Raw genomic sequence first — 13,964 nt, forward strand, 5'->3', positions numbered from 1 at the left:
ATCGAGGCTTGTTCATCCTGATAAAATAGGAGTTGTTCATGGTGGTTCACAGACTTTGTACTGGGAGAAAAAGTTGTTGTAAAGTGAAACAAAGAGCTGAGCTTGAAATACCACATACGTATTGAGGCCAGTACACGTAATAAAATTGGAATACTGTTGTCCTTGGTGGTTTTAACAAACTATTGAGTCAGTTAGTTTAACTTGCCGAAGCTCGATGTTTCTGACTTAGGGAGAAGAGATGATGCTGCAATGGGCTTAGTTCAATGCCTAAAAGTGGTCAATAGCCTTGCACTGATAAAAAAAAACACCTTTAAAATCTGTGGTAGGTGGGCAGCAGACCACACAGAGCATTTTTGCCTTTTCCTAAAAGAATTAAGTTGTTGCAATTAGTGAAACAAAGATCTGTGCTTCAAATACCATCAACAAATCTAGTATACTCTGATAAAATTCAGCCTGGGTACCAATCATATAGCAGTTCACTCCCACATTTATTATACACCATATATTACACCATACACCAATTTTACATGGCACAAACTTGCATAATATATTATGCATGTGGTATTTCGAGCCCTGACATACATGTGTGTGTATGTACTAGGCATTAGCATTACTACAATTTATCACACAGAAAATGCATGTAACTTAACATATGTAAGCTTTAGATTCATTATGGGGATTGCAAAAATTGGCTTCCTTGTATGATTTAAAGTCTTATTAAGAAGAACCCTTCCTTCAGGCTTGGAACACTTTATGGAATATTCTGCGGGAATAAATTGTTGGGCAATAAAACCCTTGTAATTGCCCTGCTGTGCATTTTATGTTATCTTGACGCTTACTCTGTGTAACAAGCTGCTGGGTATGTTTTAAGGAGGCACGTACAGTGTAACAACTACTGACAAACATGTGCAATGTCATGTATTATGCACTAAGAAAGCCACACCAATTAAGTCGCGCTTCATTCTTGAATTAAGGAAAACACAAAATATAAATCTGTATGTAACAAGCTGCCAGGTATGTTTTAATGAGGCACGTACAGTGTAACAACTACCGACAAACAATGTGCAATGTCATGTATTATGCACTAAGGAAGTCACACCAACATTAAGTTGCTTCATTCTTGAATCAAGCAAAAAAACACAAATGCTACATTGGAATATCAAAATAAAAGATATTCTCCTTCTGCGAATAATATCATAAGGCCACACCAATTTAATTCGATGGTTATTTGATTTTTGAAAATGAAAACATTGCAAGTCAACATCACAAATTAAAGCAATGGGCAGCCAGGGAAGAAAACTTGAATAATACGACTGTATTCATTTCATAAAACTGAGTGCATCAAGGCATAAACCTGATCTTTGGGCTTTGCTTTCATTATGTTTTTTCCACTTATAATAAATATATTTAAGTTCACTTTTTTTTAAATTCAAGAACCAACCAATTAAATTGGTGTGGCCATATATTGGGACTCACAGAATAACAGGGTACTTTGTTCACAATCAAGATTTTTGCAACTTAGATTTAACGCTAGTTCGCCTTTATCCGCGGGGTAAACTATATTCGTTCTTTTAAAAAACATGGTATCTATGGATATCAAGTCGACGGACGGTGGTTTCAAACTGCAATATTTAATATGTTTTTATGTATAGAAAATATTGCCATTTGAGGCCAACATTCAGCGACTTGATATCCATAAATACCCCGTTATCAACGGATATAGGTTACCCCTCGGATAAAGGTGAACTAGCGTTAATACCACCTGTTACCTTCCCCAGGCAAAACTGAAGTACTAATTATGTTGTCCTCATGCAGGAAGGTGACAGATACATTTGTAGTTATGGAAATGCCAGATGTTGAGTTACAACAATTTTCTTCAATTAATCTCTTCAACGCCAGATGTTGAGTGTTGAAAATATTTTGACTGCAAATAAGGATCCTTGTTACCCAGTAAAGACTACACTTGAGGGGAAAGACTGTACCTTTGTAAACACATCCAGGAATGTTTTCAGCAGGTTGGTACGTCATTGAATAAAGAGGTTGGTGTTAGTGTGAATAAAGCAATGGTTGGGTAAAAAGAGTCAGACTTTTTATTCTTAGTACACACAGTTTCAGTGAGCAAACAGAGTCAGATGCAGGTTTTCCTCCCAGCCTTCTTTTTTCATGATGTCCTTCTAAAGTTTATTTAGAAATGTCAGACTCTGTTAACAAACAAACAAACAAACAAACCAACAAGTTACATTGTTGAGGCATTACAACTGAAAGGTATGGAACTGCAAATCCAAGATGCTGATTTACCAGTAATGACACAGAAAGGATTCTACTTGGCCAAGCCTTTGGTGAGTTGCACTTACGAGCTGTGTAAACTCTCCAATTTGAATTTCGCTCACATTCGCCATAAAAGGAGCCCCCATTTCACGACCGTCTGCGAAATCTAAGTTACATTGTTGAGGCTTTGAAAGAATTGAAAGGTATGGAACTGCAAATCCAAGATGCACCAATAATGTCCTTTCTGTAAGGATGAAATTTTTGGCGTCCTTCCACTTGAGAGTTGTGACAGTCAAGTTATGTAAGCTTTCCAATTGGAATCTTGCTCACATTTGCCACAAAAGAAGCCCCCATTTCACGACCCTCTGCGAAATCTCGGGGTGAAATAACGCTGACCTCTTGTGCTCGTAAATGGGGAGGAGACGCAACTTTTCTGCATTTGCGTATTTTTGTGGGGGCCGAGGTCAGACTTCGTACAATACACAGGGGAGGCTTTCATGCCGAATTTGATTGCAATATTTTTACTGGTGCCACGACGGACTGGTTTGAAAGCACATTGTACAAGTGCCTGGGAGAAAATCGAACGCGGATGCAGGCATAGGTCACAGAATGTACTCAGGGTAGATTACAACTGCCATTAATTTCAGGGCATTTGTGTTGGGTTTAACGGAAATACATTGTGTGGAATGCAGCCATGCAGTTTTTATACACAGAGAGGACCATGCATGAGGGATTGAGTGGGGGCGATATTGGGGAAAGAAGCTTGCAGTATGCATGACGAATGTAAAAAAGAAATGAACAAAGAAATTGAAACTTGGGATAGAGATACTTACTAGTCTATTGTCAGTATTGCATTGGCTTAAATTACACCAATTGAAAGTGTTGGCTGCAGCTGTATTTACAAAATGCAAAATGGTGAATCTCTTCAACAAATACAGATTTTAATTTGGTTGTGAGCAGAGAATCCAGACAGTCATTTACCAATATACGAGATTATCTTAATTCTCGTCAGCAAATAATTCAATGACACACATTCAAGACTACCGGTAGTACAATGAATCACAATTGGTTGACATAAGCATTTAAAATTCCATTTTCTTGTATCCCAATATCCGATCATAGAATTTTGACTTGTCAGTAGAAACAAAACTTATCTGAAAGGCCCAATTGTAAGGGCTTGAATAACACTAACCTTACTTCAATGGCAGAGCCATTATCAAAGAGGACATAAGTGAATAGATCACACGAGCAGGAATATTCTGCTCTGCTTTGAAAAGAACATGAATTGATCCCAAGACCACAAAAATCCAATATCCAATCGACCCGCAAGTCTGTTCCCTTTGAAACTTAACCCTACCATAGTAATGGGAAGAGACGTGTACGTTTGCTGTCTGTGGGGTGAGATTTCCTGAGGTAATTCTTCACAATTCGCTCTGACAGGTGTCCCTTTGATCATGTCTTGAAAAAAAAAAATGCTACATCCTAGTATTGAAGATGGATTGAATCCATCTTCAATATTTCATAGACCTACATGTAGGAAAAAATGTTGTGTTTCCTGTTGCAGTCCTGAAAAATTATGGTCGGTAGGTTGATAATTGATTATCTTTTTTTTTCTAATTTTTTTTGGTAGACTTTGGCCAATGATCTTTGGCTAGTGATTACAATAATTATTATACAGTTCAAACGTAAAACTGAAATGTATGAGGACAATTTTATAAAAAATGTATGTTTGGTGTCTGTGGGGTGGGATTCCCTCTGTAATTCTGCACAATTCTCTCCGACATGTGCTCCTTTGATCATGATGTGTAAATGATGCCCAGTATTTCCCCTGATGCCACTGTAGTGACAAACTTGCTGACGCCAGGTGGGAAGTTTTACACACTACATGATGCCACTAAAGGTCTACTTAGCCACGCCAATATATTTTGCATACCGGGGTTCGAAATACCCGGTTTTCCACTTGCACTGCACAACTACTATATTTTCTCGATTGAATTATGCACTTTTAAAACTTTTCAAAATCCGAAGTAGTGACAAGGCGTTGACAAAGCCGTGTTGCAAACTTTATTTGAGGTTACTGCAGACAAAGTTGCAAAAGAACCCCAAATCTGCTATGGAAACCCCTTTGGAAGATGTCTCTCTATTGTATCACCAGTCCTAATTTCATGTACGGGTGTAAATGTCAAATTGTAGCCATACCCGAAATTACGGATTTTCTAACATAACATTAATTACACCAAAAGATTAATGACAAAAGTTGAAACAATTGGGTTGCATACTTTACTCAAGAAAATATGGTAATACACTTTATTTGGCACAACTTAGTTTCAAACTCGGGTAGTGTAGCACACTACTTTAAAAAAAATCAGTTTAGGGGGCGGGAACAGCAAATGCTGTGCGAGTGTCCTGCTGCATACTACTGTGTAGCAGAATACAATGCATACAAAATCTGTCCTAAAATTTGGTACGCTTCCCTGACCTATTTCCGTTCATGCAATTGCTGTGAAACACACAGGAAGCACAACCCTTCTAATCCATCAAACACACAACATCATCAGCAGCTGAGAGGTCAAGACTGGGAGCTTATCAATAAAAAACTAGGCAAAGCTTATAGGTCAAAGCCCACATATCAGGTGTGGTACCGGTACCGAAACTTCAGGTATAGGACGGTCTAGGTCCAGAGGATCAGGTCCAGATCCAGACCTGAACCTGGACCTACATGTATATGTAACTGTGAGAACTTGTGAATGGGCAGTACTCAAAACAATGGTACATTTTAATTCAAAGGAATCTGTTTGGTGGAGTATCTGACTTTCATATTCTTCATCTTCAAGTTACTAATACCTCTGCTGATGTAAAACAGTTTGACTGTAAACCAGTTTGACTGTAGAAACTTAGTAAATGACTATCCACTCTCGTCTTCTTCTTCGTGTCTTAAACGAGTTTGATTGGGTTGCCATGATATACATAATATACACACTAGGGTATTCCGTATCGCCCTCAGTCCTAGCTATTTTGCTGACTACAAGGCTAGCCTGTATTAATGTTGTATTACTTCTCCAACGAAACTTAATCATATAATCATGATTTACACCTGTTGTCTAGAAAGAACTCACCACTTTTGAAATTTGAAATTCTAAGTGACTTTAAGTGACAGCATAACAAATTATTCAACTTACATACTTGGCATGGATGGTACACCCAGTCCTGGAAGCAACACTATTACAAGGATTATGAATTGTTCCCCGAAGATCCCTCATGCTTTGTCCCCGGGATGGGATCAATACCAGACCAAATATATTGATTTCCGACAAAGCAGCCTATTTCTTGTCCTTAAAAAGCCGGGAGATATCGGGAGCGGTATCGACTTTACCATCTCCATATTCCACGGCTGAGTTGGGCCGTAGCTAATTATGTTCGGGCTACTAAATCTTTGATACTGCGATATTTTGTAAATATTTTTTGCGTAAATCTATAATAAAATGTAGTGTACTTTGTGCTTGGACTTAGATAGAAACTGAGATGCAAGAGAATAACACTCAGTCTTTTGTACATCTCCTTCAAAGTCCTTACTGTAGCCTTTGTGCCCACACAAAATCTATTTCATTGGCAATCTAAGTAAGAATTTGGTAAGAGGGCAAGATTGAAAGAAAGGGTTTTGAAGAAATTTTGGATCTGAATCATTTTACTGTGTGCATCTACAAAGTACAAAGGTCTATTTTACTAAAAACAGATCTGTTTGGTGGAATATTCGACTCTGATGGGCATTTACCCACCCCTATCCCTGCCTTCTGTTTTTATGATGTCCTCCTGCTAGAATGCTTAAAGTTCACTGAAATAATGTTCCAGAAAAGGGATATAAAGTAGCATCTCCAAAGTACAAAGCATCTGTTTGAACATGTTAATTTTCCAGGTTGCCAATCTTTTTAAGATCAATGAACCATTTACGGTTCTTGCGGCTTTAGACATTTTCCAATCTTCATCATTCATTTGTTTTTGGAACAAGTTCTACTGACACATACAGCAATGAAAGGTGAGTAGGTTTTTACACCATAAGGTGTTTAGTACCTAAAATACATGACAAATTACCTATTCTCAAAGGGTTTCACAGCATGATCAAAGCACAGCCCCTGTTTTCATGTCAATTTTCCAGTTTGCCATAATTTTATGAGGATCCGAGATCTATCACATTACTAGTAACTTGGTACATAAGGCCTTTTCCTAATCTTAATTTTTGGTGAACGAGCTTCTAGAAACACATGACACAGCGTGGAAAGGTGAACAGGTTTTCACAACATAAGGTATTTAACATCTAAATGCATGACGGATCACCAATTCTCAACCGGGTATTATGGTCTTAGAACATGTAAAATGATATGATACAGTATTAACATAGTCAGTATCAGACATCTGATGTAATATGATACTAAGTTTAGTGACATTATCAGAAATCTGATTATTAAGATTAGTCAGTATTGGAATTCTGATGTAATACGATATTAAGATAAGTCATTGTCAGAAATATGATGCAATATAATATTAAGATTAGTCAGCATCAGAAATCTGATGTAATACAATATCAAGATTAGTCCTTGAGGTTGCATGTTTGTAAGATTAGTAACTTAAATTGTCATCCGTATGAGGAAAATACATAATTCAATGACTCCATATCTTGATAAGACCACTTTGGATAAGGCTTAGAGCAGGATACGCAGGGTTTAAGAGATATGTTATGTAGTCAGCAACGGTAAAGCCTGTGTGCTATGCCAAAGGGCATGTGTGTGGGCAGACTACAAATGCAGATACAATCAAACATGTGCAGAGAAACAACTCCTGTATAGAATGATAAGGACCACCTACATGTAGCCATAGTGGCCACTTTCTGTTGATCTCTAAGATTTAGTTTACTCTTTTTGCCTCGTTCTTTTTTAAGTATTATTAGGTCCTGTACAAAATATCACAGCCAAGACTAGAATATTACAGATAAAATAAACTCATCCACATGTTGGTTTTATATAAGAACATAACACATATTAACACTGACTTTGAAGATTGAACCCACCAATTATTTTTCCAGTCTTGTCCATTCTATTTTTCTCAGTCCTCCAAAATAATATCACATTGTTTGAGTTACTGCTTTTTGGAGCAGTCTTTGGTTGCTTTTACATTTCAATAGTCACCTTTTGCATAAACATGTACATAATCAACAAAAGTTTATGCCCTATAATGCCTCACTTCCCACCATGAAAAAGAACAGGACCAGTGAACTACAAATGACTTTGAACAACGGCTGTTAACGAATCTTACAGACCCAGGGGACAACAGAAGGCTACAAAACGGTTGGTAACTTCATCATGTCCCCAAAATGCCTCCCCAGGGAGCTCCCATCTTTTTTTAACTCTCTGAGGCCACACTATTGTGATTAGTAGGGTCTTGAATTTAAAAAAAAAAGCATGCCTAACTTGAAAAACATAATGAAAGCAAAGCCCAAGGACCAGGCTACATTTTGTAGTTAATGATGTCAGTTTTATGAAATGATTAGTTATATTCAAGTTTCTTTCCTGACTGTTGCTTTTATGATGTTGACTAATGCTATGTTTTCGAATCTGCTCAACCATATTCATTGAGCTATCAAGCTAAAGCCCAAGGACAAGGTTTATGCCTTGGTGCACTCAATCAGTTTCATGTCTGCTTGCTATATTTTTTACTTTAAAAAATCCAAGAACCAACAAATTAAACTGGTGTTGCCGGATGCTTGAGTTCGTGACCTCACCAAGGTGACGGATTGTACGGATCAAGTTCTAAGGTCATCCCGACAGTTTCTGTGCCATTATCATTTGTCAGGTCCGATGATTTGGCAGACGGTGGCACGTTTTCTCCCAGGGCTAAATATTGTCATGGATTTATCAATTGAAGAATTACAATAATAGGCCTGAGTGTACCATGAATGATGTTGCTCAGTGTTGTAATGTTATATAACACTAGTTCAACTTTATCCATTGGGTAACCTATATCCATTGCTTTTAAAAACAGGGTATTCAATTTTTTTGGGAAATCACGTTGACAGACAATGGTTTCAAATTGCAATATTTTCAGTACATTGCAGTTTAAAACTACCACCCATCGGCTTGATGAGCCTGAACACCCTGTTTTCAAAAACAACGGATATAGGTTCCTCCGCAGATAAAGCTGAACTAGCATTAACCTCAATCGTGGTGAAATTTTACCTGTAGTCGATAATAAATAAAACATTTAACTTAATTTGTCTTACCTGTGATTTCATACAAACATACATACATACAAACAAATGCTACCCAAAACATAACCTTCTAGGCAAAAGTAATAACAACATCCTACCTGTTGTATGTGTATGGGTGTGTTAATGATGTGGAATAAACCATTATCATAATTATCATTTTTAACATTATATCATAATGTCCTAACAGTTGTATGTGTATGGGTGTGTTGATGATGTAGAATAAACCATTATCATAATTATCATTATTTATATTATATTGTTAGGCCACACCAATTTGATTTCTTGGTTCACGGATTCGCTCGCTCCTACTTTTTGGAAAAAAAAATAAAAATAAAAATTACCACTCAGCACATTTTCACCATTAATGAAACCATTCACCAACTTTCTGGTATAGCAAATTGGCCTTTATATTATAAGCTCCTTAAAGGGTGGGTATAGGTGCTGTTACTGTACAATAATAGTGTTTTTGTACTTTTTTCAAACTGAAAACTTTTTTTCTTTATGTTTTGGATTAGCTGTTACCTTTACCCCAACCATTTTATTATTTTTATTTTTATTTCGCCCTTTCGCTCCAAATTTTTTATGAAAAAATCCGTGAACCAAGAAATTAAATTGGTGTGGCCTTAACAGGGAAAATAACAACATCCTACCTGTTGTATGTGTATGGGTGTGTTGATGATGTAGTCTGCTGCATCCTGGGATAGCGACAGGTTGTTCATCAGCACCTTCTGGAATTCTGACTTGTCAGTCAGCACCGAGCCCAAACTGAAGTCTGGGGAAACAAGAAAATTTTAAGATTTAATTCAAAGACTGGAATTTTTTTCTCTGATTTCTAGGGAAAGTGTGCTCGACGAAGACTGTATAATTCCTGTAGGTTCATTATGAATGCCCCCATGTAAGAAACAAGTTTTTGTATTACCTTCAAAGTTTCATTGGAGTGGAAAAATTCATAAACGAGACCCTAAGGTGGCAACATTGGAATTTAGATTCTTTGTCCTTAGTGCTGAAATTGAAGCTGGTATCACAAAAGTTGCATTTTGGTGGAAAGTTCCAAAAAAGAGTTTTAAAATGTTTGAAAAGTCCTTTATCCATATTTACAAAGGCATAACATTAAAGCAAAAAAAAATGGATTCAGGTATTAAGAGTCAGTTTTGTTTTGTTTCTTTCCTGAAGAGGGGTGCCAAACACAATGGCAGACTGTGGCAGTTTTCGAGGATGAAAAGTATGATGTAAAAGACAACACAAACACAACATGAAAAATCTATTATGAGCACAATTTGCATATATTTCTTGATAATGAACTTTTACTTTTCCTTTCTTGGCTAGGCCTAGTTTGGAAATGGGACCCAGACACTACCCAAGGGAGTAGATTCACTTACATTGTGTTACAAGCACAAAATTCTGATTGACCAGCAAAAGTTCCTCTCTTGAATAGCCTTAGAATATCTCAATCTAACTTAGAATTCTCTAAATCTCCATACCGTTGAAGGGAAATACCCACACCAACAGTGGCATCACCCAGCTACTTTTATCCACTCCCTTGCACCCCATGCAATTTCTTCTTGAAAAAAACAAACAGATGAACTTACAAACGCATTTACATTTATTTGGTATGCTCCACTGCACCAACTAAGTCAAGGGCGTAGGAGGTACATGCACACAAATATTACAGGCTATAAAAACTCTCTTCCATACAGCGCTGGGTGTGCGACGAACACTTAAGACCTTAAGTTGACAGATTTATTAGTCCAAGACAGCTTCCCTTTCTCCTTTGAGGAAAAGGTCGTGAAATATTCAGGACTTCTCTTTGAGAAGTTGTGAATTATTTACGCTGACTCATTATGACCACCTCCCACTGCACACAGTCTGGGACCTGTTTCTGATGGCGTACATAATATCAGATGACACTGATGCCAACATAATAACCACTTACTGATCGCTAATCACCAGCGGGAGGCAAAAGCATGTGAGGTTTGTGGTTTTGGTATCATAAAAGATGATCTACCATGTTTTGACACATTTTCATGAAAATATTGGGTACAGCATTTGCATAATAGATATACATGTAATTTACAACAAAACTACTTGACAACATACTGATTTGGGTCCCTGCTGTTTTGAAATTTCTATGATTATAGTAGGATCATACTAGGATGTAACTCTAAGTTTCCTTTGCAATCCATGGTTCTTGTCTTGATCTTTTGCTTGATTTTTTATAAAAACAACTGTTATATCAAAAAGCAAATACAAGACACAGGAATGGCCTTATAAGCTTCAAACTTACAGCTTCAAAAAGAAAGGAACCATGAGAAAAGTAAACTGGCATAGCCTAAAACTAACCCATTCACAGATAAATGCAGGGACTTCAAATTCAACTTTGAGCTCAAATTCAAATAGTAGTCTGATTACATAATAGTGGCCTGCCAAACATCAAGCAAAGCACCAGGAAGGGGCTTAGATACAGCTTAGATAATGAAGTTTGCAATACCACGATAAACCTGTCCTCAGTCATTCTGATAGAGAGAGTGGATGCTGTCTGACTCTTCAAGAAATCATATCCAGTTGCTTGAGTAACTGCGTTCTGGCATATCTTATCGCCTGGATGTCAGACCTTCATCGATGTACCTATCCACTCGCTTGATTGATTTTGTGTTGTGTGACAGAAAAAGTTTAGCTAGATTCTCCCAGGCACTTAAATTACAGTCAACTGCAAGGTCTTATGACGGGACAATTTTACGCTAATTTCAAAGGACGATGCTTTATCCACAGGAAATATAAATTTCCTAGTCAGCATTTCCCACCCGGGGGTCAATCTAGGTTATTGATATATACGGTAGCGATTTGTCTGTAGGAGGAGTTTTTGGCTCCGTTTCAAGGATTCACATCTTCTGTTGTCAGCAAGCCTGATGCATATTTCAACAAGTTACCTGTAGGTGTAGCTAGGCTGTGTCAATTTATCATTTGTGTTCTTGGAACCTCATTCAGTAATACAAACATAAAAACAGAGCCTGAGAGGGAAGCCTAAACAATGTTTTACATGGTTTCAAAGTTTGCTTGTTTGTTTGTTTATTTATTGATATGTACAACAATTTACTTCAATGGTTCTTGGACATTTTGCAGGAAAAAAGAAGGCAAGAAGAAAATAGAAGGCTGTAAGGAAAACTTGTAATCTATTACTATATGTACATTCACTCTCTGAAACTGTGTGTACAAATGTACAGCTCTCATGCTCTTACTTTAAGTTTCTCTTTCAATTTAGCATTATTTCTTTTAAATCTCACATCACCTCACCTCACCTATCCCTTGACCTCCTTGGGGGTCATTGGGGCACCAAGACTACAACATGTATCTGCTGAACTTATTAAAGCTGAGAGCCAACAAATAAAATTGGTGTTGCCTTAGGACTGAGTGAAGAGTAATCATAACAGGCAGACATCACAAGATTGACAGTCAATCAATCAAGTCCCAAGGGAAATCGCCGTCTGGCAAATTACAACATCTATGGAGTCATCACATTTAGATCAAACTTCAGGACACACTGACTTACTCTTCTGTTAACAGATATCTAACATCTTGATTTGTTGGTTCTTACTTTTATTAAAACTTGCTTGTTGCTTCTTGGATTACAGACAAGATTGCTTGATTGAAATATCAAGAAGAAACAGAGTCTGATGAGACTTTTCCTTCCAACCCTCTGCTATGTTTTCGTGATGTCCTCTTGCTAGAATTTTACAGGAAATGTCCACAAACCAAGAAATTAAATAAATGTGACCTTAGGCTTAACAGATTACAAGGCTCATATGACACTAACATGAAGATTTCAAAAAGCACTTTTATCTTTTGTGACTTTGTATTTCAAGCTTGGATCAAGTCCCAAAGCAACAAGATCTATAAAAGCCACAAAAAACCTCTATAAACTGAACAAGTCAAAACTTTGGTGCCTAAATTGCAATATAACCCTGGAGCACTTTGTATTCTTTCGGGGCAACTTCTTGGTTACTTGCCAAAGTTGAAACAGGTCGACCTGGGGAAGGAGATATCAGCCTCAAGCAGCCGGAAAGTAGAATGGATGACATCTAGGTTCGCCCAGCTGTGCTTGCAAATTCCCACCGCGATACTTTCTCACTCTATCTGTATATCTTGATTTTCTTCTGACTTTCAGTCGCCTCTTATCTCGGCAAGAGGTTGCTTACATGTAACCTCGAGAGGTTACTTATCTCCGCAAGAGAACCTGTTGCTTTTTCTTGACTGGAGAAACTTTAGGATGGCTTTTCTGGGAAAAGTTCTTCTAAGTTAGGCTAAGGTCCCAATTGCACTGATGCCCGTTAAGAATGTAGCCCCAGCCGGGCTCCGTAGCCACAAATTTGTCCCGGTGGACTGCCAGATACCAGGGTGCCCCTTGGAGTTCCCCACGGATAGGCTATGGCATCTATTTGTTACCAGGTCCCAGACTTACAATGTATTTTAAGTCAGACTTAATTATATCCCTGGGAGCCGTACCTGTACCTGAATTTTCTGTTAATTTACCAGTTACAACCAGTCCCTTATACAGGACTAAGTTTTGCCATGTTTAAGATTGATGAGACCACCTGGGGGCTTGTATGGAGTGTCAGCGAGCCACAGGTTTGATTCTCTGTGCCTGTACATGTACCTGACTTTTCTGTCCCAGTACCCACCCCTATTCAAGACTACCGGTAAGATTTGCCACGTTTAAGATTGATGAGCCCACCTGGGGGCTTGTACGAAGTGTCAGTGGGCCAGAGGTTTGTGTGATGATCCTATTTTCCACCTCAGTTCCTCCCACGGAACCATTAGAAACACCTGTTTGTCAACCCAGCTTTCTTCCGCCTGTTCTGAATAATGTAAATCTACTGTTTTCCATCACTATATCTAATATGTATTGCAGTTTAAGATTCAAAAGTGTGATCTATTGCTCTATTTCTAAAGCAAAATTTTTGTCTATTCTGAATACTTGGACTCAATAGTTTTGTGTTGAATCTTCTGACCCAATAGCAGAAATACAGTCATCATTTTCAAATAACTGCAAGTAACAATCATATCACGATCTTGGAAAGCACAGACGTATAGTAAGTGTTGACTCTTCAGTCTGACCCAATAGTAGAAATACAGTCATCCTTTTCAAATAACTGCTAGTAACGACCATACGGAGGTTTAAGGAACCACTGCGACTGCAGCCCAGAATTTGTACCTGCACCTTCATGACCCAAAAGCAGATTACAACCCACCAGACCACGTCCACTCTATCCCATATACATCCTTTTACAGCAATCCTCTTCTGATGAGGTGTAATAAAAGGATTCTTTACAGTATGTAGCGGTAATAACGATATAGAACACGACCTTCTCAGTTCAAGGTCATGTGTTCCTCTACCTCAGCAGGAAGTTGACGCGATCTCCAAGCAGATGTAGGTAGGGAT

At 37.9% G+C, this 13,964-nt stretch overlaps 1 protein-coding gene across 3 annotated transcripts in view; it reads right to left on the minus strand.

The window, feature by feature from the left end:
- Positions 1–13,964, minus strand: part of LOC118420736 (ATP-binding cassette sub-family A member 2-like) — a 98,873-nt gene that overhangs the window by 61,966 nt on the left and 22,943 nt on the right. For 2 of the 3 annotated variants that reach the window (XM_035827692.1, XM_035827691.1), the window contains exon 5: positions 9,178–9,299. In XM_035827692.1, the coding sequence (XP_035683585.1) occupies positions 9,178–9,299 (122 nt within the window). Of the gene's footprint in view, positions 1–8,625; positions 8,644–9,177; positions 9,300–13,964 lie in introns of those variants that run through there. The other variant, XM_035827693.1, reaches the window with a different exon arrangement.

Source organism: Branchiostoma floridae, chromosome 8, assembly GCF_000003815.2.
Source record: "Branchiostoma floridae strain S238N-H82 chromosome 8, Bfl_VNyyK, whole genome shotgun sequence".
Taxonomy (NCBI): Eukaryota; Metazoa; Chordata; class Leptocardii; order Amphioxiformes; family Branchiostomatidae; genus Branchiostoma; species Branchiostoma floridae.